Source organism: Elephas maximus, chromosome 6, assembly GCF_024166365.1.
Source record: "Elephas maximus indicus isolate mEleMax1 chromosome 6, mEleMax1 primary haplotype, whole genome shotgun sequence".
In the NCBI taxonomy this organism is placed as follows: Eukaryota; Metazoa; Chordata; class Mammalia; order Proboscidea; family Elephantidae; genus Elephas; species Elephas maximus.
In genome coordinates, this window is record NC_064824.1 from 69,785,383 (window position 1) to 69,808,404 (window position 23,022).

Here is a 23,022-nt window from a genome sequence, read left to right on the forward strand (position 1 = left end):
GATAAAAATTTTGGAGTCCTTGCCATGTGGATAGCATTTTGGTGGGAGAGTGAATGAGACCACCCTCACAGAGAATGCAGGGTGAGCAGAAGCTGTAGGAATGAATCTGAGGAGCACCCATGTTAGCAAATTATAAGTGAAGAAGATGCTAGCAGAAGAGCCCAAGAAAGAGCCACCGGAGAGGCAGGAGTAACACAGGGAAGTGAAGAGAAGCAGAACCAAGAGAAAGGGACTTCATGAAAGAGTATCTGGCATGTCAAACTGTCTTGTGTTGCTTTTTTTTTTTTTTAAACACATTCTGCCCTTTTTTGTCTCTCCTTAGCCATCATTGTATACAGACTGCCATGGACCTGGAAATGCAGCAAGCTACTGATGAAATCCATTCATGCAGGCTTAAACTCCGTTGCTGCCATTCTTGCAATTATCGCTATGGTGGCCGTTTTTGATTACCACAATGCTGGGAATATCCCCAATATGTACAGTCTGCACAGCTGGATTGGATTGATAGCTGTCATACTTTACTTCTTACAGGTCAGTGAATCGGTGTATTTATAAACAAGTAGAAAAAGTAAAACAACTCAGATACAGTAGATGTTCTCTAAACATTCAGTTTCTTGGAAATATCCCATTCCTACTAGTCCTTGTGATGAGTTTGTTTCCATTATAAGTATTTTCCCCTAGAAGGGCCACTGGAACTGCAGAATTCAGACTGTGAGCTTGAATGTGAGATTTAAATTTTGACAAATGTCTGTAGGAAAGTTTCCATCTCATAACATCTACACTAACATTTCTTGGACTTTTAAGTTCCATGTGCTAAATAAACTAGCATTGGCAAGAGCTATAGATTTCTTCCCCACGTTCTCTATGACTTCTATTTTCTAGGTTTAACTTTATGAGTGAAGAGATGAATTTATATTTCTTTGTTGGATTTTGAAGTACAATGACAAAATTCAGCATTCTATTTTATTTATCCCTTTGTCTTCCCTTCAGTTTTTTTTTTTTTAATTTTATTGTGTTTTCAGTGAGAGTTTACACAGCAGATTAGGTTCCCATTTAACAATTTATATGCAGATTATTCAGTGACATTGATTACATTTTTCACAATGTGCCAACATTCTCATTAGTACCATTCTGTTTCCAATAATCTGTTTTCCCTACCCCTTTGCTTTCTCTTTGCTTTAGGGTAATCGTTAACCATTTGGTCTCATATAGGTAATTTTTTAAAGGAGCACAGTACTCATGGGTCATATTCTTTATCTTTACAAGCCACTCTGTTATTAGTAACAAGGTAACCTCAGTCTCAGGGAGTCCTCCAATCTCAACAGGTCCAGTAAGTCTGGACTTTTTGAGAATTTGAGTTTTGTTTCACATTTTTCTCCCATTCTGTCAGGATCCATCTATTGTGGCTCTGCTCAAAACGGTCGATAGCAGTAGCTGGGCACCATCTAGTTCTTCTGGTCTCAGGGTAGATGAGGCTGTGGTTCATGTAGACTGTTAGTCCTATAGACTAGTTTCTTCTCTGAGTCTCTGGTTTCCTTCATCCTCTTTTGTTCTGGACAAATAGATACCAATAGTTGTATCTTAGATGGCCACTCTCAAGCTTTTAAGACCCTGAACACTACTCACCAAACCAGGGTGTAGAACATAAATTTTATGAAGTATATTATGCCAGTTGACCAAGTTGTCCCACAAGAGTACGGTTCTAAGCCTCCAAACCCACAAAACCAAACTCACAAGGTATTTGGATATGTCTAAAAAGGATCCGTAACTGTGCCCTCTATGTGACTTACTACATATATGAATATATATGCATGCATACACATACCTGTATATACATTGTGATGGTTAATGTTATGTGTCAGCTTGATTGGGTTATGATTCTCAGTGCTTTGGCAGACACTGGACTGATTGCTCTTCTGTAAGTAATACAGTGTAATCACTTCCATGATGTAGTCAGCCCATCAGTTACAAGAGAATTTTCCTTAGGGGTGTGGCCTGCAACCAAAATACATAGACATTCTAGGAAAGCTCACTTGCTTTTGCTCTCAATCTTGCATCTGACTCGTCATCATTTGATCTCTGGTTCTTGGGACATGAGCCAGCAGCTGCTGCCTGACCTGCAGATTTGGGATCCACCAGATCCCACAGCCCTGTAAGCCAGCAGCCCCTGCAAGCACATGAGTCAGGAGAAGCCTCTAGCCTAGCACCTGACACACAGATTTGAGACTTGCCAGTTTCCACAACTATGTGAGCCATTTCCTCGAGATAAGTCTCGTTCTTTCTCTCTCTCTCTAGTTTTACTTCATGAGAGAACCCAGCCTAAGACATCCCAGTGCCGTCAAGTCGATTCCGACTCATAGCAACCCTACAGGAAAGAGTAGAACTGCCCCATAGAGTTTCCAAGGAGCGCCTGGAGGATTCAAACTGCCAACCCTTTGGTTAGTGGCCGTAGCACTTAGCCGCTATGCCACCAGGGTTTCCAGCTTAAGACATACATATGCATATAGATACATCTGTATGTTATACATATGTACACATATTTATATACCCATATACATATATGCATATATATATGTGTAACCACACACTTTTTTTTTGGTTGTTGTTGGTATTATTGCTTCCCTTCACTTTTTAAAAACACATACTCTTGAGAGCAATCTGTTTTGGCTTGCTATTTGGCTATTCTGGGTCACTGAGGTAAAGGTTAATTTAAAAATTCTTTTTGGTGTTAACCATTTTGTTAAAAAATCTTTATAAAATATATTGATTCACTGCCCTTCCTTACTTAGTACAGTATATAATCCAACTACTGGATTGGGACATCATTGGGAGCTTTACTTTTCTGTGAATATAGGAGGAATAAGAAAGTAGAGTGAATCCACAAAACCCCAAAACATATCCTAAAATGTACGACCCCTTGTATCAGTCAGAGTTCTCCATAAAAAACAGAACCAGGAATATACACATATGTACATAGAGAGAGAGATTTTAAAGAATTGGCTAATGAGATTGTAGGGGCTGGCAAGTCCAAAATCCATAGGTCAGGTAACAGGTTGGAAAGTCCAGCAGTCTTGAGTTCAAAATCCATAGGGCAGGAGGCAGGCTGGAAACTCGAGTAAGATAACTGTGTTCTGTCTTGAGGCAGAATCTTTCCCCCTCAGAAACCTCAGTGTCTGCCCTTCAGGCCTTCAGCTGCATGAATGAGGCCCACCATGTTGTAGAGGGTGATCTGCTTTACTAAAGGTCAATTGCTCTAAGTGTAATCACCTGTAAATACCTTCATCAAAAAAACCAGAGCAGCCGCCACTGATTCTGACTCCTGGTGACTCCTGGTGTGCAGAGTAGAACTGCACTTGAAGGCTTTCAAGGCTGTGCCCTTTTGGAAGCAGATCATCTGGTCTTTCTTCCAAGGCGCCTCTGGGTGGATTCGAATCACCAACTTAACAGTTTGTGTATGGCAACAGCTAAACTAGTGCTTGACCAAACAGCTGGGCACCATAGCCTAGCCAAGTTGACATATAAAATTAACCCTCACATCCCTTAAAAAAAATGGTTCTTTTACCAGACATTTATTTGTCATTTTTCTTTTTCTTAAGGAATTAAACTGTAGTGGGACACATAGTTATTCCATTATTTCTATCTTAAATGGCTTTCTGAATTTTAATTAAAGAAAACTTAATATCTCTATGGACTCTATTAATTATTTAAGTGTGCATTACCAGGCCTGGGGGTGGGGTCGGGGGAATGGAAAAATGCCAGGCAGGAGGGAAGCACTAAGAAAACCTCGTATCAAACATGATCTTTTCGATCACTGAGGAAAAAGGAAAATATCTCAAATTGGACAGCTGAACCTAGCTCAGATCTCAGGCATCCATAACACCCTCCTCTCCTCAAGGTTAATTTTCCCTCAGTGTTTTCAGCCACTACCTCGCATCTGGGAGGTAGCTTCCTCTTCTTCTTCCAACTAGGGTACCCTCTGCCCAGAGAGAGTAAGATGGATGAGGGCAGGGACCACTGAGGTGCTGCCGGCTGCTTTGGGAGACCCACTTGGTTTACTGGCATCTCCTTAGGAATTTCCTGCACTCCCTATTCTGTTTTCAGCGGTCAGTTACTGTCTTAGTCACCTAGTGCTGCTATAACATCGATACCACAAGTGGATGGCTTTAACAAAGAGATATTAATTTTCTCACAGTGTAGTAGGCTATAAGTCCAAATTCAGGGCGCCAGCTCCAAGGGAAGGCTTTCTCTCTCTCTCTGGGCTCTGGAGGAGGTTCCTTGTCATCGGTCTTCCATTGGTCTGGAAGCATCTTAGCGCAGGAACCTCAGGTCCAAAGGATACACTGTGCTCCCAGTGCTGCTTTCTTGGTGGTATGAGGTTCCCAACTCTCTACTTGCTTCCCTTTTATCTCTTGGGAAATAAAAGGTGGTACAGGACACACCCCAGGGAAACTCCCTTTACATTGGATCAGGGACATGGCCTGAGCAAGGGTGTTATAGCCTACCCTAATCCTTTTTAACCACAGGCAGAGATTATGATTTATAAAACATAGGAGAATCACAAAATGGAGGACAACCACACATGACCTAACCAAGTTAATACACACATTTTTGGGGGACATAATTCAATCCATAACAGTTACCCTGGCTTTTTCTCATTTCCTCTGCGCTGCATCAGGATGCAGGTTACTATAGCCTGTGCACTGTGTGAAGCATTGTACATAATTCAGTTAATCCTTTAGTCACCCATGACGTGGTTTATTGATGGTGAAGATGCACAGAGAGGTAAATAACTTTTCCTGCTACACAGCTAGTGGCAGAGCAGGCACTCAGGCCGAGGTCTGTCCAAGCCCTGAACCCTCCCTATAATCCACCACTTCCACGACTCCCCCACGATCCCTCAGCCCATGTTTGAGCATCCTTAGTGGACAGCCATATCTCTGAGGAAGAGAGGGGAAACCACCCAAACTCACACACAGCTTACCTGTGAGAGTTTGTCTATAGTTCTGAGCATAGTAGTTAAAATGAGTTAAAATGCCTTTACTGAATTAGGTATACACCAAGCCATTCTCAGAACATCTGAAAAGATACACACCAGAATGTTAACACTGATTATCTCTAGGTGGCTGGATTCTAGTAGATTATTTTTCTTTTCAATTTCTGTATCTTCTAACATTTCTGTAACATGCATGTATTTCTTTTATAATAATAATAATAATGATAAATGCTTTTAAAGTTTAAAGAAAGATTTTCTATACCAGATATGCCCTTTAATCTGGATTCTCTAAAAGCCAATATATACTCTGTTATGTATCTTAGTATGTAAATTTAAGAAATATCTAAGAATTAATAAAAAAGAGAATACTTATTCTAAAATCTATAAGTCTTAACTAAAGTGGTTCTCAGAGAAATATAGGTTTAAATGGTTTTATTTATTTATTTTTTGTAAAGAACTTAAAATACACCAACTACGTATTCACTTTAGAAACTACAAAGAGAACAGCAAAATACACAAGGAAAAATGACTTAATAAATACCTTTAAAAAATCCATGAAGTATTTTATCATTTTTCTATTATTGCCGGAACAAATTACCAAAAACTTAGTGGCTTAAAGCAACACAAATTTATTACCTTACCGTTGTTGCAGGTCGGAAGTGCAGGTTGGTTCAGCTGGTTCCTCTGTTCAGCGTCTCACAAGGCTGAAATCAAGGTGTCAGCCAGCCTGGGCTTTTGTCCAGAGGCTCTGGGGAAGAATCAGCTTCTAAGCAAGCACATTTAGGTTGTTGGCAGAATCTAACTCCTTGATGTTGTGGAGCTGAGGTCCCCATTTCCTTGCTGGATATTAACCTCTCAGTCCTTGTGAGCGGCCCCCTCTTCATCTCAGAGACAGCAATGGTGTGTGGAATTCATTTCATGCTTGTAAACTCTCTGACTTCTCCTGCCACATCTCTTCTGCCTCTAGCCAGAGAAAGTCCTCTGCTTTTAAGGACTCGTGGGGTTAGATGGGGCCAACTCAGATAACTCAGCATTATTTCTCCATCATAAGGTTCGTAACCTTATTAAAAAAAGAATATTACAGTTATAGCTTCTGACCCACGAGTGAAGTCTATGATATATACTTCAGTTTAAAAGATAATGGGGAGTTATGTGTCTAGTAGAATGTTATTTTTGGAGAAAGAAAGTAAAAAAAAATACATGTATAGATGGGTCAAGAAAGGTATGGGAGAATATACTAAACTGCTACCATTGTAGGAGTGGGATTGGCTGGGGAATTACTGATTTTTAAAATATGTCTTGTTTGATTTGCTTGAATTTTTAAATATATATAAATCATAAAAATTGTATATATTATGTATAAATTACATATGCATATAAATGTGTGTATGTATGTATGTGTGTGATTTTTTATATATGTGTGTGTGTGTGTTTCTTGTTTTAGTCTAAGAAAAATTAACTACATTTCAGCTTTATTCCTTTGTTGTAAGAAAGCTTTTTTATTTGTGTTTCTTCTCCCTAGAAATGACAGAACAGATTTCCCAGGTGCAGGAAGGGAGAAATTAAAGAACAATTCCTTTCTCATTGGGAAGAAACCATTTCTAAACTTTCTTTCTCCACTTTTGATAGGTGCTGAGCTCCTTCGTTATGACTGACAAAAATGCCTGCCTCCATATTCTTAGTTGCAAAAATACATGAGCCACAAAAATATGCTTTGACAGAGATGTTTTCTGTCAGATTTCATAGGTTTAAGTGAAGATGAATTCTCTCTTAGTGGCACTTCCAGGGGCTGCCACTTCTGGGTAGAGGACAGGAAGTAGCCACTCTGGACACAACTGCTGCAGGCTGATTTGCTACTGGCTGTCAAAACACCAGCCACAGGGGTGTTCCCAGCTGGAACGGCCAGTGCACTTCAGGCACTAAGTATAAATTGCGTGCAGACCATTCACCCAAGTTTGTGAAGTCAGTTCACACTCTCAGTCCAACTCAAGAAACAAACCTAGCGCAGAGTATGAAGAGAAGGGAGAGATTTTGAAGATTAGGTCCTCTCGACCTTAGCACTGTCAGGGTTTGATTTAGTTCCTGTGTGGAAAAGCAGTATTTACCTGCCAGATGAAGCCAGTGTCTGGGTTGTTTCAATAAATGAAGGAAGGAGGGAGGGAAAGAAACAAGTGACAAAAAGATCCAACCAAAAAGGGCCCAAAAGTCTTCTTACCTCACGTTTATCTGTGGATTGTAAAGCATTTCTAGCTTACAGTTTTTACCATTTGTAAAATCTAACTGTGGCATTTTTGAAAAAAAAATGTATGTATGGTTATGAAATGGACTCCCATGATTCCACCACCCAACCTGATTTAGAAAGCATAGATGTCCCCTGTACCCTCCTTGACCCCTCATCTCTCTACCTACCCCAACCCTTAGAGGTAACCATTCTCCTGACCTCTTGTTCCCTTTTTATTTATAATTTTACCACATACTATGAATTTCCAAACAATATATTGTTTAGGTTTGCTCTTTTTTTAATTGAATTTTTTAAAAGTGATCTCATACTATGTATGTACTATGTATTCTATTGAGACTTTTTTTTCACTCTACTGATTCAACCATATTGATTCCTTTACCTGTAGTTCATTCATTTTTACTTTCTCATTCCATTGTATGACCATACCACAAATTTATTCATTCTTTATTTGGGTTATTTTAAATTGTTTTCTGTTACAAACACTGCTTCATTGAACAATCATGTACCCATCTCCTGGTACTCATATGCAAGGTTTCTCTAGGCATGTACTTAAGAGTGGAATTGCATGTTCAGCCTAACATGTTTTCTGAAGTACTGACTCCAGGTATCTTCCTGCAGCAGTATGTAAGAGTTCCCATATGCCATATCCTCATGGACGGTGGGTTTGTGAGACATGGTTAGGGATCTAGGCTTTAGTCTGGGAATAGTGGGAAGCTACTGGAAGATGTTAAGCAGATGAGTTACATGATATGATTTTCACTTAAAAAAATACCATTCTGGCTCCAGTGTGGGAGACGGTTTGGAGGCTGCACAGAGTAAACATAAGAACACTCGCTGGAAAGTCTTTACAGAAGTTCACATGGAGCATTTTTAATCAAAATTAAACATTCCGTAATAACTTTTTTACTTTAATTTTAAAAGCAATTTTCTTATGGTAGAAAAAATTTTAATAGTGAAAATAAGATTTAGGGGAGTTGAATAGCCCAAGGGCCCTGTAAGCAAATTTCTAATGTCCCACCTGCTTAGATCATTGAACCCCACAGGATTACAGGAGACACACACGATAAATCATGAAGGAAGTGAGAGAAAACAGTAAAAAGCTTAGGAATGAAAAAAGGCAGGAGAACAGGGATGTGGGAAATGTATATTTCTGTGGGTGAGAAAAGAAAAAAGCTTTTTTTCTGTGGGTAAGTCACAAAAAAGATACGGTGACTTATTCACAGAAATTTCTAATAGTCACTTCCTCAAGACACATTTTTTTATAGAAAGGACAACATGTACTTCAGGAATTGCTCCTTTAATCCTTATATCAAATTCACTAAATTCACTGAAGGAGAATCAGGAATATCCTGAGCCACCCTCTGAACCGTTTCTCTTGTTTTCTAGCATTTGTGGTATTGAGTACAAAACAAAATATGCAAATAGCCTATTATGTATTTTTAATTTCTTTCCATTCATTACTGTTGTCTATAAACTGATTTTATCCTGCCTTAAAAAAAAAAATTTTTTTTTTTTTTTTCCTTCTGGTACCCCCATTAGTCCTTTGATCTGAATCAGGAAAAGGCAAACAGTGATGTTAGTGCTTTTCTCCTCATTCTCTCTTACTCAGTAGTTGTTTTTTAAAGGTGGTAGATTCCAGATTTTAAAAAGAAAAACAAAACAAACGATTGCCATCAAGTCCATTCTGACTCATGGCAAGCCCACGTGTGTCAGAGTAGAACCGCACTCCATAGGCTTCTGGGTGGCACAAGCGGTTTGTGATTGGCTACCTACCCAAGGGTTGACTGTTGGAACCCACCCAGCACTCTGCAGAAGAAAGTCCAGCGAATTGCTTCCGTGAAGAAAACCGTATGGAGCCATTCTACTCTGTAACACAGGGGGTTGCCATGAGTCAGAACTGACTCCACAGCAATGAGTTTTGTTTTTTAATCTTCACAGAAGAAGATCAGCAGGACTTTCTTCTGCTGCTCTGCTGGGTGGATCCAAACCGCCAACCTTTTGGTTAGTAGCCAAGCGCAAACTGTTTGCGCCACCCAGGGACCAAATAGAAACTTGGAGGAAAAATGCCCTTTTAGACTCAGTAATTCATTAGTCACTAAATCATCTTTACTTTCTTGAAGAGAATACTTAACAGGCAGGAAATGTGGGGCAACAAAACAAAAACTGTGAATGTATAGCACACATGACTTCAGTTTATATATGAATCTTGCTGTCTCTACTGCAGAGAAGTATCCCACTAGAGATTTAATTACCAAGGAAATGGAGATAACTTTTCTGGAGAACTCATTTGTTCTTCATGAAACAAAACTGTCAGTTTCTTTCCACATAACTTTTTAAGTTGAACTAAGTAAATTATGCCTGTTTATATTTGGTTTTAATGATTAAAAACTCTTATTTCCTTCCTCTTAGCAACCTTAGGAAATAGATAAAAAACAAACAAGTATCAGAATGTTCACTGCAGCCTTGTTAGTGATAACAAAAAAACAGAAACAGAAACATCTATAAATACCGAACTGAATAAATAAATTATGCTACATCCTTAAAATTAAAATAGAATATTAGACAGCCACCAAAAAGAATTAACTAGATAAATGTGTGCTGATATGAAAAGATTTCCAAGTTATACTGTTAAGGGAAAATAGCAAGATGCAGAAAAATATGTATAGTTAGCTCCCTTTTCTTTTATACACACACACACACACACACACACACACACTGAGCCCTGGTGGCACAGTGGTTAAGAGCTTGGTTGCTAACCAAAACTACCCTATGGAACAGTTTCTGTCCTATAGGGTCGCTATGAGTTGGAATCAACTCAGTGGCAATGGCTTTGGTTTTTGGTTTTATATATACATATATACTTTGGTTTTATACATACACAGACACACATATATAGAGAGAGACTCGAGTAACGAGGAGCACTGGTGGTGTAGTGGTTAAAGCACTCAGCTGCTAACCAAAAGGTCCGCAGTTCAAACCCATCAGCTGCTCCCTGGGAGAAGGATGTGGCCGTTTGCTCCTGTAAAGATTTACAGCCTTGGAAACCCTATGGGACAATTCTGATCTGTCCTATAGAGTCACTGAGTCAGAATTGACCCAAAGGCAATGGGTTTGGTTTTATTTTTTGTTTTTCGTTATGCTTGCAAAGGGTTAGAAATTCTCCAGAAGGAAACATGAGAAAGTGGTGACAAGTATTACCTTTGGCTAGGGGAACTGTGGATTAGGGTAACTTACTTTTCATTTTATGCCCTTGGTCCTTTATGAAAGGTTTTCTCACTTTGTACATATTACTTTTATAATAATTTTAAAATTAAATTACAGTTTAAAATTAAATAACCTTTTGCACTTTTTTTGTGTTTAGCTTCTCCTAGGTTTTCTCGTTTTCCTGCTTCCATATGCTCCACTTTCTCTCCGAGCAGTTCTCATGCCCATACACGTTTACTCTGGACTTCTCATCTTTGGAACAGTGATTGCAACAGCACTTATGGGATTGACAGAAAAACTGTTTTTTGTCCTGTAAGTTGCATACGTTTCCTAATTGTAATACTTAAGCTATAACATATTAAGTACTTGTTCTTTGGAAAATGTAATATAAATATTGTTTTAAACTACATTAAATTTTAAAATAAAAAATATCAATTTGTAAAAAATTTTTTATTATGCATATATCATCATTATTAAAAGCTTGGAAGAAGGACCAAAAAGTCCAACAGATTCAAGTGCAGTGCTCAAGTTCTGCATTCCCTTTCAGTCTTTCTGATCTGCGTGTTTTTATATGAATTGTAATTAAAATGTGCATACATTCTTTTCATCTTTTTTCAATTCTTAAGTGATACAAGTGTTCCGGATGCTATATTAAAATATTATATGAACATCAATTGCATGATTATGATTTTTTAAACAATTTCATAGTATTCCATTGAGTGGCTTATAGTATGACTTAAATTTCTCCTTAATATCAATCTTTAAGGGAATTTACATTGCAGCTCTACCAGTGTACAGTTTGAGCAGTTAAATTCAGCACTGCTTTGAATGTTGTTACACTACCCTATTTGTAATTTAACACACACTCTTATTTTTCATAGGAAAAATCCCTCATACAGTTCATTTCCACCGGAAGGTATTTTCACAAATACCCTTGGCCTTCTGATTCTGCTGTTCGGAGCCCTCATTTTTTGGATAGTCACCAGACCACAATGGAAACGTCCTAAAGAGCCAAATCCTAACTTTCTTCACCCCAATGGAGACACTACAGAAGGAGTGGACGGCTCCATGGCAATAAACTCTGGCAACAACACAGACAAATCGGATTTAGAGTTAAACAATGAAGTAGCAGCAAGGAAAAGAAACTTCACCCTTGATGATGCTGGACAGAGATCCACCATGTAAAATGTTGGCATGTGTAACTCCACTTTTACAAACCAGCCCTACGCGTTAGCATCTCCTGTTTAGCCATAAGATGATTGAGTTACATACTGTCAATATTTATTTTAATCATAAAGTAGGATTTCTTGAAAGACTATGTATTGATTGGGACCTGTGAACTTACGTGAATTGGAAAGGACATGATCAATATAAACAGTCGGCCCTCCATATCCACAGGTTCCACATCTTCAGATTCAACCAACAGTAGATTCAAAATATTTGGGGAAAAAAAAGACTTCTTTTTTTCTTGTCATTATTCCCTAAACAGTATAGTCCTGTATAACAACTATTTACACAGCATTTACATTGTATTAGGTATTATAAGTAATCTAGAGATGATGTGAAGTATACAGGAGGATGTGCATAGGTTATATGCAAGTTTTGCTTGGATTCACAATCAACACCCCAGAAAGCAACAGTTAAGAAGTTAGACAATGCATTGCATTCGGCAAATCTGCTGCAAGAGATCTCTTTAAAGTGTTAAAAAGCAAAGATACCACTCTAAGGACTCAGGTGTGCCTAACCCAACCATGGTGTTTTCAGTTGCCTTATATGCACGTGAAAGCTTCCTTATTCCAAAGAATAAGGAAGACCAAAGAAGAATTGATGCCTTTGAATTACGGTGTTGGCAAAGAATATTGAATATACATACCATGGACTTGCAGAAGAATGAACAAATCTGTCTTAGAAGAAGTACAGCCAGAATGCTCATTAGAAGCAAGGATGGTGAGACTTCATCTCACATGCTTCGGACACGTTATCAGGAGGGACTAGTCCGTGGAGACAGCCATCATGCTTGGTAAAGTAGAAGGTCGGCGAAAAAGAGGAAGATCCTCAATGAGATGGACTGACACAGTGGCTGCTACAATGGGCTCAAACATAGCAATGATTGTGAGGATGGTGCAGGACCTGGCAACGTTTCAATCTATTGTACATAGGGTTGCTATAAGTCAGAATCAATGGCGCCTAATAACAACAACAGTGACATTTTATATAAGGCATTTATATATACATATATAAAAGACCATCCATGGATTTTGGTGTCCACAGGGATCTGGAACCAATTCCTTGTGCATACTGAGGGATGACTGTATATAAATTGTGGTCATGTTACCTTTTTCTTGTTGAGGACCAAAGCATTTGTCACAGTGCCTTACACAGAATCCCAGTGCCTCATGCAGAATAGATGCTCAACATATGTCTATCGGTTGATTAATTTGGTAAACTGGCAGCATGATGTGCTTTGATCATTTAGTCATTTCCCAGGAGCTCAATGATTCCAAAACTAAGTAGAACTAGTACTAAAGTTTCAGAGTCAGATCATGACTCTCCAGGACAGGGTTTAGACTATGATGCTATACAGATATCATGACTAAAATACAGGGAAAAAAATTTAGGAAAATAACTGGAAATTTAGCTCACTTCTCCCCACCTCTTCTCCCTCTTCACCACTCCAGCTGGTCTGTGCTCACATCTAAGACCAGGCTTTATATTAGGGTATTTTGGAACAGTGACTGAGCCCTGAGTGACTGAAGAAATCTTGGGTCAGGCCTGGAAGATTATCCAAAACCCAACTTAGTCCCAGTGCTTCCTTGGGATTGGTATACTTTATGATCCACAATCCCAAACCTGCCTAGAATGAGAATAGGTCTGAATGTTTAAGCAGCATAAACTTCTTTGCAAACATCCAAGTGCACTTTTTCTTAGGTTTCTGTTTTTATTTTTAAAAATACTTACATAGCACTTGTATGTATTCTATTGTAAGCACTTTTCAAATATAAGCTCATTTAATCCTCAGAAAAACCCTGTGAAGTAGGTACTGTTATCCCCATTTTATAGATGGGGAGCTGACATTTGGAGAAGTCAGATCCCTCATTTATAAAATGGGAGTAATAATTGTACTTGCTCAACGGTTGCCCAGCTTGTAAGTGGTGGAACTGAGATTCAAAACCTAGCAGTCTGGCTCCTGAGTCCATGATCCTAACCACTTCGTTATGCTGTGTTTTTCTGTTTTATACTAATTTGCACCAACTTAGACCCCTCTGAATAATTCTTAATTTTAGGAATAGAGTGGTGTTATTAAGGGGTGCTTCTTTACCTTCTGGCTCTCTCTTCCAAGACAAATGCCCCAAATAACCAAGGGAAAAAGACCAACCATACCTGGAAATAGGGCACAGGCACTCTGCCACTGGTGGCAGAGTAGGTTTGGATATGACCCTGACGAATCAAATTTAATTTTTGTTCTTCAAATCTTAGCTGCTGAACAGCTTTGGCTGTGGAGATGGTAGGCCTGCCTACCCTAGGTCATCATGAGTCGGAATCAACTCGATGGTAAGCGCATGCTACTAACCAAACAAATATATTTTGATACATGGATGTTTCATTACATAAAGGTGCAAAAAATCCCAGGTTTTTTTGGGTTTTTTTTGGCGGGGGCAGGGGAAGAATGACTGAACCCTGAGAATAGAGGCTGCCATTCCATTTCATATAGGCCAAAAAAGCAGTTATCCATGAAAAGTTAATTATGGATTTGGCACTAGAATAGCTCCATTGCAAAGTATTTGAGCACTGTTCGTCCCAGCCCTTTATTTTATCTCTCACGTGGACTAATATGAGGGTAATCTTACAGATATTATAGGAACTTCTTTTCTTTCTCAGCCCCTATGAAAACAATGCATAGTAAAATATATCTAGAAAATCTTTCTGTTTGAGACTCTTCTTTTCATAGGCTTTATATTCTAACGACAATTGCACCTTTATCTTTCAAAAGCTGATAATTCCTACCTAAAGCATCTCCCTCCAAAATATCTTATAAAAAGCCCTCAAAAAGAATAGGAGAGAAGAAAGCCTCAGGTATCAATTCCAAAACAGTGATTGAAACCTCCCCAAATAATTATAGCTTATATCATCTGCAGAGATGGTCTGGCTTGGCTTACCCCATAATCTAATTTCAGAAAAGAAAGCTTTAACACTCATCTAAATCAACACTAAAGCCTTTTTTCTCAAAGGGTTTATTGAGAAACTCAAGTAAATATATTTTTTTGAATTAATGTCATCAAAAGTGTACAGCTTCCTTTGCTCCTTACGTCAAACTGAGCCCTCCCTCCAAAGTACTTTCTTTACTTGTACGGCTTCATTTAAGCTGTGATGTTCAGAAACAGAATCTCAGATCTTACAATCAAACGACAAAGAAGCCAATTGCACTTTTTCAGGAATACTGACAAGTGGTTGCCATATTCTAAAGGACAGAATAAAGAGTATGTCTCATTGTTAATTAGGCTCTTCTTCCTGCTGAGTTGGAAATTCCAGTGCAGTACTGGTGGACCACGTCAACTGCCAAATCTAAAAGCACAAAGGAAGAAGTAAATCTTGATGCTAGTTTTATTGCAATCTAATGGAATTTTTATCTTGCTATGTCCTGTTTTAGATAACTCCAACAGGAAACTATAACTGCTCTGTCTTACAGCTACACATAGGGAAGAATAGGCAAGGTACTTGAAGACCAGAAGTGTAAAGAAAAGATTTTTAACTTTAGCTATTCTGGGCCCCATACAATTCCATATAAATTTGAGGATCAGCTTTCCATTTCTGCAAAAAAGACCGTTGGAATTTTGATAGGGATTGCTTTGGGGAGTATTGCCACATTGACAACGTTAAGTCTTCAAATCCATGAACAAGAGATGTTTCCATTAATTTAGGTCTTCATTAATTTCTTTCAGCAATGTTTTGTAATTTTCAGTACACAAGTCTTTCATCTCCTTGGTTAAATTTATTCCTATGTATTTTATTCTTTTGGATATTATTGTAAAATGGAGTTGTTTTCTTAATTTCCTTTTCAGATTGTTTATTAAGATTTCTATCTTTAAATTTGTCTTTTTATCTCAGCACATTTATTGAAAAATATTAAATAACCTGAACATTTTACAATTTTGTAGGAATAATATGCATTTATTTTTTCTTGACTTGTTTTTATATAGTAATAAAAGTTATTTAGAAGCCTTTTGTTTGTGCTATCAATTTGTCCAGGTTAGAAGATATAGGCACCTTTTTTTGTTGTTGTTTGTTTGTTTTAGGTATAGGCACTGTTTTGACATTTTCTTTCCTATGCTTTTTATTTGTTTGTTCAATGGCGATACTTTCTAAGTTCCTTTATTGAAAATGCTATCAGATTTCTCTATAAAGTGTACTCTGAGCACCATATCTTTCACATTGCTAAAAGTATCAGAGGAATGTTTCAAAACTAGGTCACACTCCTGCCATATGAGATCTGAATTGGAGCCACACTGTAGTGTAGAAGGGTGCCATAGATGTAGGCAACTAAGGCAGATGCTGTTAAGTTGGAAAATCAGGGAAGAAAAATGCTGGTTATTACACAACTCTCTGTTTACAGTAACTTGTTTTAGAGAAAATACATAATTCATGATGAGTAAATTGGGATTTTTTTTCAAATAAGATACATCAGTAGGATCAAAGTAGTGGCAATGCTCATACCACTCTTAATATGACAGCTTGTTTAGCCTTTTTCTCCTGGGAAATGTAAGTGACATTTTATGTCATATGTAGCTGTTATGACACTGAGGACACTGTGATACTCTCTGCCCTGTTATACAAAGAGCTGTAATATTCTGTGTTAATTGAATTTTTATGTTAAATCATATTTTGTCACTGATTTATATTGTTAATTTCAGGGATACTGTATTTCATTTCAGAGCCCTGGTGATGCAGTGGTGAAAAGCTCAGCAGCTAACCAAAAGATCAATGGTTCAAATCCACCAGCTGCTCCTTGGAAACCCTATGGGGCAGTTCTACTCTGTCCTATTGAGTCACTATGAGTCAGAATCAACTCAATGGCAATGGGCTTTTTTTTTTTTTTTTTTGTATTTCATTTCAGGTTGATCTTAAACGAGTACTCGCCAATTCAGTTCAGAATGCTTTACATTGTACCCCTAAACCAACACTTTGGTGCACTTTGAAAGCTGCTACTTAACAAAAAAAGCTCTATGATCTAGAAAGCAAAGATTGTTCTTGTAAAAAAACAACCATTTATTTCCTTATAAATTACAAACATCTTAAATCTGTGCTTTAAATTGAAATTTGGGCAGCAAATCTCTGAGCTAGGTGTCTTCCAGGTGGTCACCATGAATTCACCTTCTCCTCATATGCATGTTCTGCTCCTCATATCAAGAGGTAGTTTATTTCCTCTTCCCTTGAATCTTGGCGGGCCTTTTTGGCCTCCTTTAATCAACAGAAAAGGAGCTTTGGTGGCATAGTGGTTAAGTGCTGGGCTGCTAACTGAAAGGTTGGCAGTTTGAACCCATCAGCTGCTCCATGGGAGAAAGATGTGGCAGTCTGTTTCCATAAAGATTACAGCTTTGGAAACCCTATGGGGCAGTTCTACTCTGAGATGGCAGATGCATGAGAGATTCTAAGTGAGATCAGCAGAACCATTGAGTTGAGCTCTATCTAGTCAACTCACAGAATAATGAGGAATAATAAATTGTTGGTATTTTAAGCCATTGAGTTTTGGGGTGGTTCGTTATACAGCAATGGATAAGTGATACATCATTTTTATTGTAAAAATCTAAATGAGTGTAGAAAAAAATCTAAGAGATGTTTTCCTAGGGTTTATTAAATTTACCTTAGAAATTTTTGTTTATTTTGGGTTTTATTTGAATAAAGAAGTTTGGTGATAAAGACAGTACGATGTGGAGAAAGTATAGGCAAAAAGATCAGTGGAACAGAGAGCCCAGAAACAGACCCACACAAATACAGTCAGCTGATCTTGGACAAAGGAGCAATGCAATTCAATGGAGAAAGGAACAACTAGACATCCACATGCAAAAAATGAATCTAGATACTGACCTTACACCTTTGAAAAAATTAACTCAGAATGGATCACAGAGCTAAGTGTTAAACACAAAACTATACAACTTCTAGAAGATAACATAGGAGAAAATCTAGGTGACTTTGGCTTTGGCAATGACTTTTTAAATACAACACCAAAAGCACATCTATAAAGGAAAAAGTAAGTCGATCTTCATTAAAATTAAAAACTTCTGCTCTGCATAATACACTGTTAAGACGATGAAACACAAGCCACAGACTGGGAGAATATTTTTGCAAAACACATATCTGATAAAGGATGTGTATCCAAAATATACAAACAACACTTAAAATTCAACAATAAGAAAATAAACAACACGGTTTAAAAATGGGCAAAGATCTGAAGAGACACTCATCAAAGAAGATATACAGATGGCAAATAATTATATAAAAAGATCCCCAATGTTATGTATCATTAGGGAATTGACAATTAAATTAGCAATAAGATACCGCTACTCACCTATTAGAATGGCTAAAATCTAAAACACTGACAATCGAAAATCTAAAGCACTGCAGGCCAATAGCAACCCTCATTCATTGCTGGTGACAATGCAAAATGAAGCAGCCACTTTGGAAAGCAGTTTGGTGTTTCTTACAAAGCTAAACATAAGTTTACATATGATGCAGCAATTGCCCTCCTAGGTATTTACTCAAATAAACTGAAAATTTATGTCAACACAAAAACCTGCACAAAAATGTTTATAGGAGCTTTACTCACGATTGCCAAATATTGGAAGCAACCAAGATGTCATTCAATAGGTGAATGGATAAACAAACTGTGGTGTATCCATACAACCGAGTATTATTCGGCAATAAAAATAAATAAGCTATCAAGCTACAAAAAGACATGGAAGAGTCTTAAATGCATATTGCTAAGTCAAAGAAGCCAGTCTGAAAAAACTACATAATGTATGATTCCAACTATATGACATTCTGGAAAAGACAAAACTATAGAGGCAGTGAAAAGATCAGTGGTTGTCAGGAGGAGGGAGAAGGGGGAGGGAAACATAGGTAGAGCACAGGGCATTTTTAGGGCAATTAAACTATTCTGTAGGATATAGTAATGGTGAACACATGACATTATGCATTTGTCAAAATTCACAAAATGCAAAGAGTGAACTTTAAGGTAAACTATGGACTTCAGGTAACAACAAACGTGGGAAACTTAGGCAAGAGGTTAATAATTGTAGCAACAGTGTTCTGGGAGGGGATGAGGGAGACATGCAGGAACTCTCTGTGGTTTTGGTGCAATTTTTCCAGAAAGGAAAACTTGCTCTAAAAAGAAATATTAAAGTCACGGATGCTGATTATGTACAATCAAATACCTCATGGGATTTGTTTTCTTGGTTTGAAGGTTTACCGTCATGGTTTCATGCGACATCCCAGTTAATTGGCCTAATATCGTCTTTAGTGCTTCTGTTCTACCTACTAGTTTGTTGCTTAGTGCCTGGGGTCTCAAAAGCTTGCAAGCAGACATCCAAGTTACAACAATTGTTCTCTATTCACCTGGAGCACCAGAGGAAGTAGAAGAGTCAGGAGTAGGAAGAGCAAACGGAACAGGTGGCTGATTGCCTTCATGAGCAACTGCTTCCTTTGCCATGAGACCAGAAGAACTGGATGCTGCCTGGCTACAATTACTGAACGTTTTGATCAAAGATTCTACAGAAGAATCCTGATCAAAAGGGGGAAAATGAGAAACAGAACTTAAAACTCTCATGGACTCTAGACTTTCTTGAGCCATAGAGGCTGGATGAACTTCTGAAACCCTTGCCCTTTGAGATAATCTTTAAACCTTAAGCCAAAAATATCCCCTGAAGCCTTCCTTAAACCAAACAATAGTTTAGCTTATTTAATAAAGAATGTCTGCCTTAAGCATTGTGCTCTCTTAAGGAACTATCTATACGGGATCAAATTGACAAAACCAACTCGAGAGGTTACGAATAAATTTAGGGAGCAGTGAATTCACATTAATGGTGGAGTAACAATTCAGAAAAGGGAGGCGAAAATGATTGCACAACTTGAAGAATATAGTCAATGTCACTGAATTGTACATGTAGAAATTGTTGTCTGCAACTAATAATTTGGTATATTTGCTTTATGATATTTCTATCTATCTCTGTATTCCTTTATTCATCAAACAATCCATCTTAAATTTTTGATACATTTCAAAATTATCAGTAAACATCAGTAAATTGGTGTGGGTAGACATTCTTTTCTTGTTCAATATCATAGAGGGAAAGCATTCAATGTTTTATCATTAAATATGATGTTATCATATATGTTCTTCATCAGGCTGAGGAATTCTAATTTGCTGAGTTTTTGTTTTTGTTTTTATCATGACTGGGTGTTAATTTGTGTCACATGATTTTTCTACATCTACTGAAATAATATTTTTTCTTTATTTTGTTAATATAGCGAATTACATTGATAGAATTATAAATTTGGACCAATACATATATTGCTCAATTTGATTTATTTTGTTAAGAATATTTGCTCTTTGCTCATGAGAGATATTGGTCTGCAGTGTTTTTTTTTTTTTTTTTTGTCAGGTTTTACTATCAAGGCAAAATTAGCCTTGCAGAAGTATTTGCGAACTGTTCTGTCAGTGGCGTAAGTAGGGTCGGTGTCACCCAGTGCAGTAACTCATGGTGTCACCCCCAACTCCCCAGTGGGTGAGGTGGCCCGCCTACCCCCCCGTAGGGCCGAGTGCCCCATTGTATGTCCCACCCTTCCCAGCCTCTCCCACCACGGCTCTCCGTAGCTCCTTCCATCCACCATTGGCCAAAGTGCCACAGCCTACCCACCTGCACGCTGACTGGCTGGTGAGGTGTGGGGGAAGGAAGGGAGGTAAAGAGTTACCCACTGGGTGATGGGGAGTGGTGGTGGGGGTGGTAGTGGTGGCGATAAGTTACCACACCGAGTGACAACAACTCTAGTGACGCCACTGCCTTGGCAGCCCCTTCCCCTGCGGCGCTGGCTTGCCTACTGCTGCCACCGTCACCACCACCCTGGACTGTGGGGGTCATTTTGGTGCCATCACCTCTGACAGTGTCAAGGGGTGCTGTCCACACCCTCTGAACCCCCCCACCCCCAGTGACACCACTGGTTCTGGCCTCTATTTTCTGAAAGAATTTGTGTAATATTGATATTATTTCTTCCTTCTTTACATGTGTGACAGAATTTGCCAGTGAAACTATCTGGAATTGTGGTTTTCTTTGTGGGAAGGTTTTTTGATAACGAACCCAATTTCTTAAATAGATATATAGCTATTTCAATTTTGTGTCCGTTATAGTAAGTTGTAGTTTAAGGAATTTGTTTCAATGAAGTGGTCAAATTTGGGGGATAAAATTACTTATACAGTGAAAACTGTGAGAGCCAGAACTCGACAGACTGTCTTGTTTTTCTGGGTCTCACAAGTTTCCGGCCTTCGACAGGGTTCAGTCTTACCACTTTTCTATAGCTTGTTTTAGTGGAAAATATTTTACTTTTCCTCCTCTGACAGGTTTCTGCCTTACACAGGTTTCTGGCTTATGAAGCATAATATACCAAATAGTCAATTAGTTACTAATGCTTATCCTTGAGCCAGGGTAGGATAATGGGCATTTAAATTTCTTTTTTTGCTTATCTGTATTTTCTACAATTAACATGAATTATCACTGTAATAAGAAAAACATTACAAATATTTAAAAATACATTATGATCAGAAACCCATTTGCTTGGTTGACATAATTAAAATTTTTGTTTGGTCTAACCTGAGAAGAAATAGAATACTTCTTAAACCAAAATAAGTGCTTCCTTAACATCAGGAAAGAGGAAACAAAACATTTGCCAAGAACCCAACCTGGTCAGACACCAGATGGCCTGGGGAATCATTTACTTTGCAGCATCGTTAATCCTCAGATCCTAAGAGGCACAAACATCCAAAAGTCTTCCAGAAGTAATGCAAATTCCTGGAAGCTGGGCAGTGTAGAATCATAAGACTGGACAGATTAAAAAAGATCTGGGTTCTTGTACAAATTCTGTCATGGCCCAGGAATGTAACCTTGGGCAAGTTATGTAATCTCTCAGTCCTTCTTATTCACTCACAATTACTTATTGAGGCCTTACTGTACAGTGACATGGGCACTGCTCTCAGGTACTGTCCAAGGGTCATGCTAGAATGCTATGATTCTATATTATGTTATAATATATTGTGCTCAACTTAATTTATACCCCCATTTACAGAATTATGCAGAAATCTTATGGTTCAAGGGTGGAGTAAACCTTTTTTGTAATCTAGCTATCAAGGGCTCCAGAAAGGAGAGCAGGTAAGTGAGATTTAAAAGGTGACAAAAGAGGCAAGACTGGGGTAAAAGATGAACTGTGTGAAGAGTCGGAGATGGGCCAGAACAGAATTCACTCGGCCCAGGTCAGCTTGACCAGGAGGAGGTGGGGGAGAAACCCTGAACAAAAACAATGGGCAAAACTACAGATCACTGTGGTAAATCCCCAAACATGACAGTCTAAATAACTTCCTTTCCTCTACATTCAATTCATTGTTCTCTTCAGGCAACAACAATCTGAACCAAACAAGGTTTATTTATGTGTTTGCTGTTACTGCAAGAGAGGGTGGAATTAAGCTAAACACCTATATCCTTGAAAATCTAATACGGGACATAATGTATAAGGCTGTAGATTTTGACAAATATGGGGAATAGGGGCCAAAATCAATAGAGGCTAGTGTTTTGTTCCATGGAAAAAAAAGGGCACAAACAAAAAAAATTATCAGAAAGGCCACAATAGTGTCAGGAAGTTATTTTTATGCTTCTTAGAAGATATTTAGACACATTGTTAGACACTTTCCTTCAGCAATTAAGAGTTTTTTTTTTTTTGAGGGGTATATAATAATATGATTGTTTTTCCTCATTACAAACAATTTTCAAGATGCTTATCCATAAAATTCAAAGGACTATTAGTAACAAGCCACTGGAAAACAAACATGCTTCTAAAGAATGGAATGCAGGAGAAGTAATATGTGACTTCTGATGCTAGCTTTCCCCTGGCTCTCTCTTGGAATGCTTTCTAACTTGGAGCTCAACCACCATTCAGTGAGGAAGCCAAGAAACCATATGGAAAGGTCACATGTAGGTATTCTGGTGACAGTCCCAGCTGAGATCCTAGCTGCCCACTAACATCAACCACCAGTCACATGAATGAGGGAGTTTTCCCAGTCCCCAGTCTCCAGCCACCCAGTTGATCCCCAGGGGAGCAAAGACAAACTGTTCTTGCTAAGCCCTGCCCAACTTAGAGTTTCACGTGCAAAATAAATGTAGCCATTGTTTTAAGTCACTAAGTTTTGGGTTGGATTGTTATGCAGCAATAGATAACCAGATGTTGATATGCAAATGCCTACTAGAAATATCCACATATCTACATAAAATGTCTCAATTACAATATTTTACCCATTGTAAATTACAATTACTTTATGGTCCCCAGCTTT

General features: G+C 38.2%; 1 protein-coding gene and 1 long non-coding RNA gene across 3 annotated transcripts in view; one reads left to right on the forward strand and one right to left on the reverse strand.

Moving 5' to 3' along the window:
- The window catches only part of LOC126077787 (plasma membrane ascorbate-dependent reductase CYBRD1), a 29,108-nt gene extending 14,115 nt beyond the window's left edge, over positions 1-14,993 (forward strand). The window contains exons 2-4 of one of the 2 annotated variants that reach the window (XM_049887426.1): positions 323-531; positions 10,597-10,751; positions 11,321-14,993. In XM_049887426.1, the coding sequence (XP_049743383.1) occupies positions 323-531; positions 10,597-10,751; positions 11,321-11,624 (668 nt within the window). In that variant the 3' untranslated portion in view covers positions 11,625-14,993. The remainder of the gene's footprint in view (positions 1-322; positions 532-10,596; positions 10,752-11,320) is intronic. The other variant, XM_049887427.1, reaches the window with a different exon arrangement.
- LOC126077788 (uncharacterized) lies at positions 1,910-5,708 on the reverse strand. Its single transcript, XR_007517848.1, has 3 exons — positions 5,635-5,708; positions 4,982-5,076; positions 1,910-1,995 (listed from the first exon to the last, which is right to left on the reverse strand). It is a non-coding gene; the product is annotated as an uncharacterized LOC126077788 (long non-coding RNA).
- Positions 14,994-23,022: the final 8,029 nt, after the last annotated feature.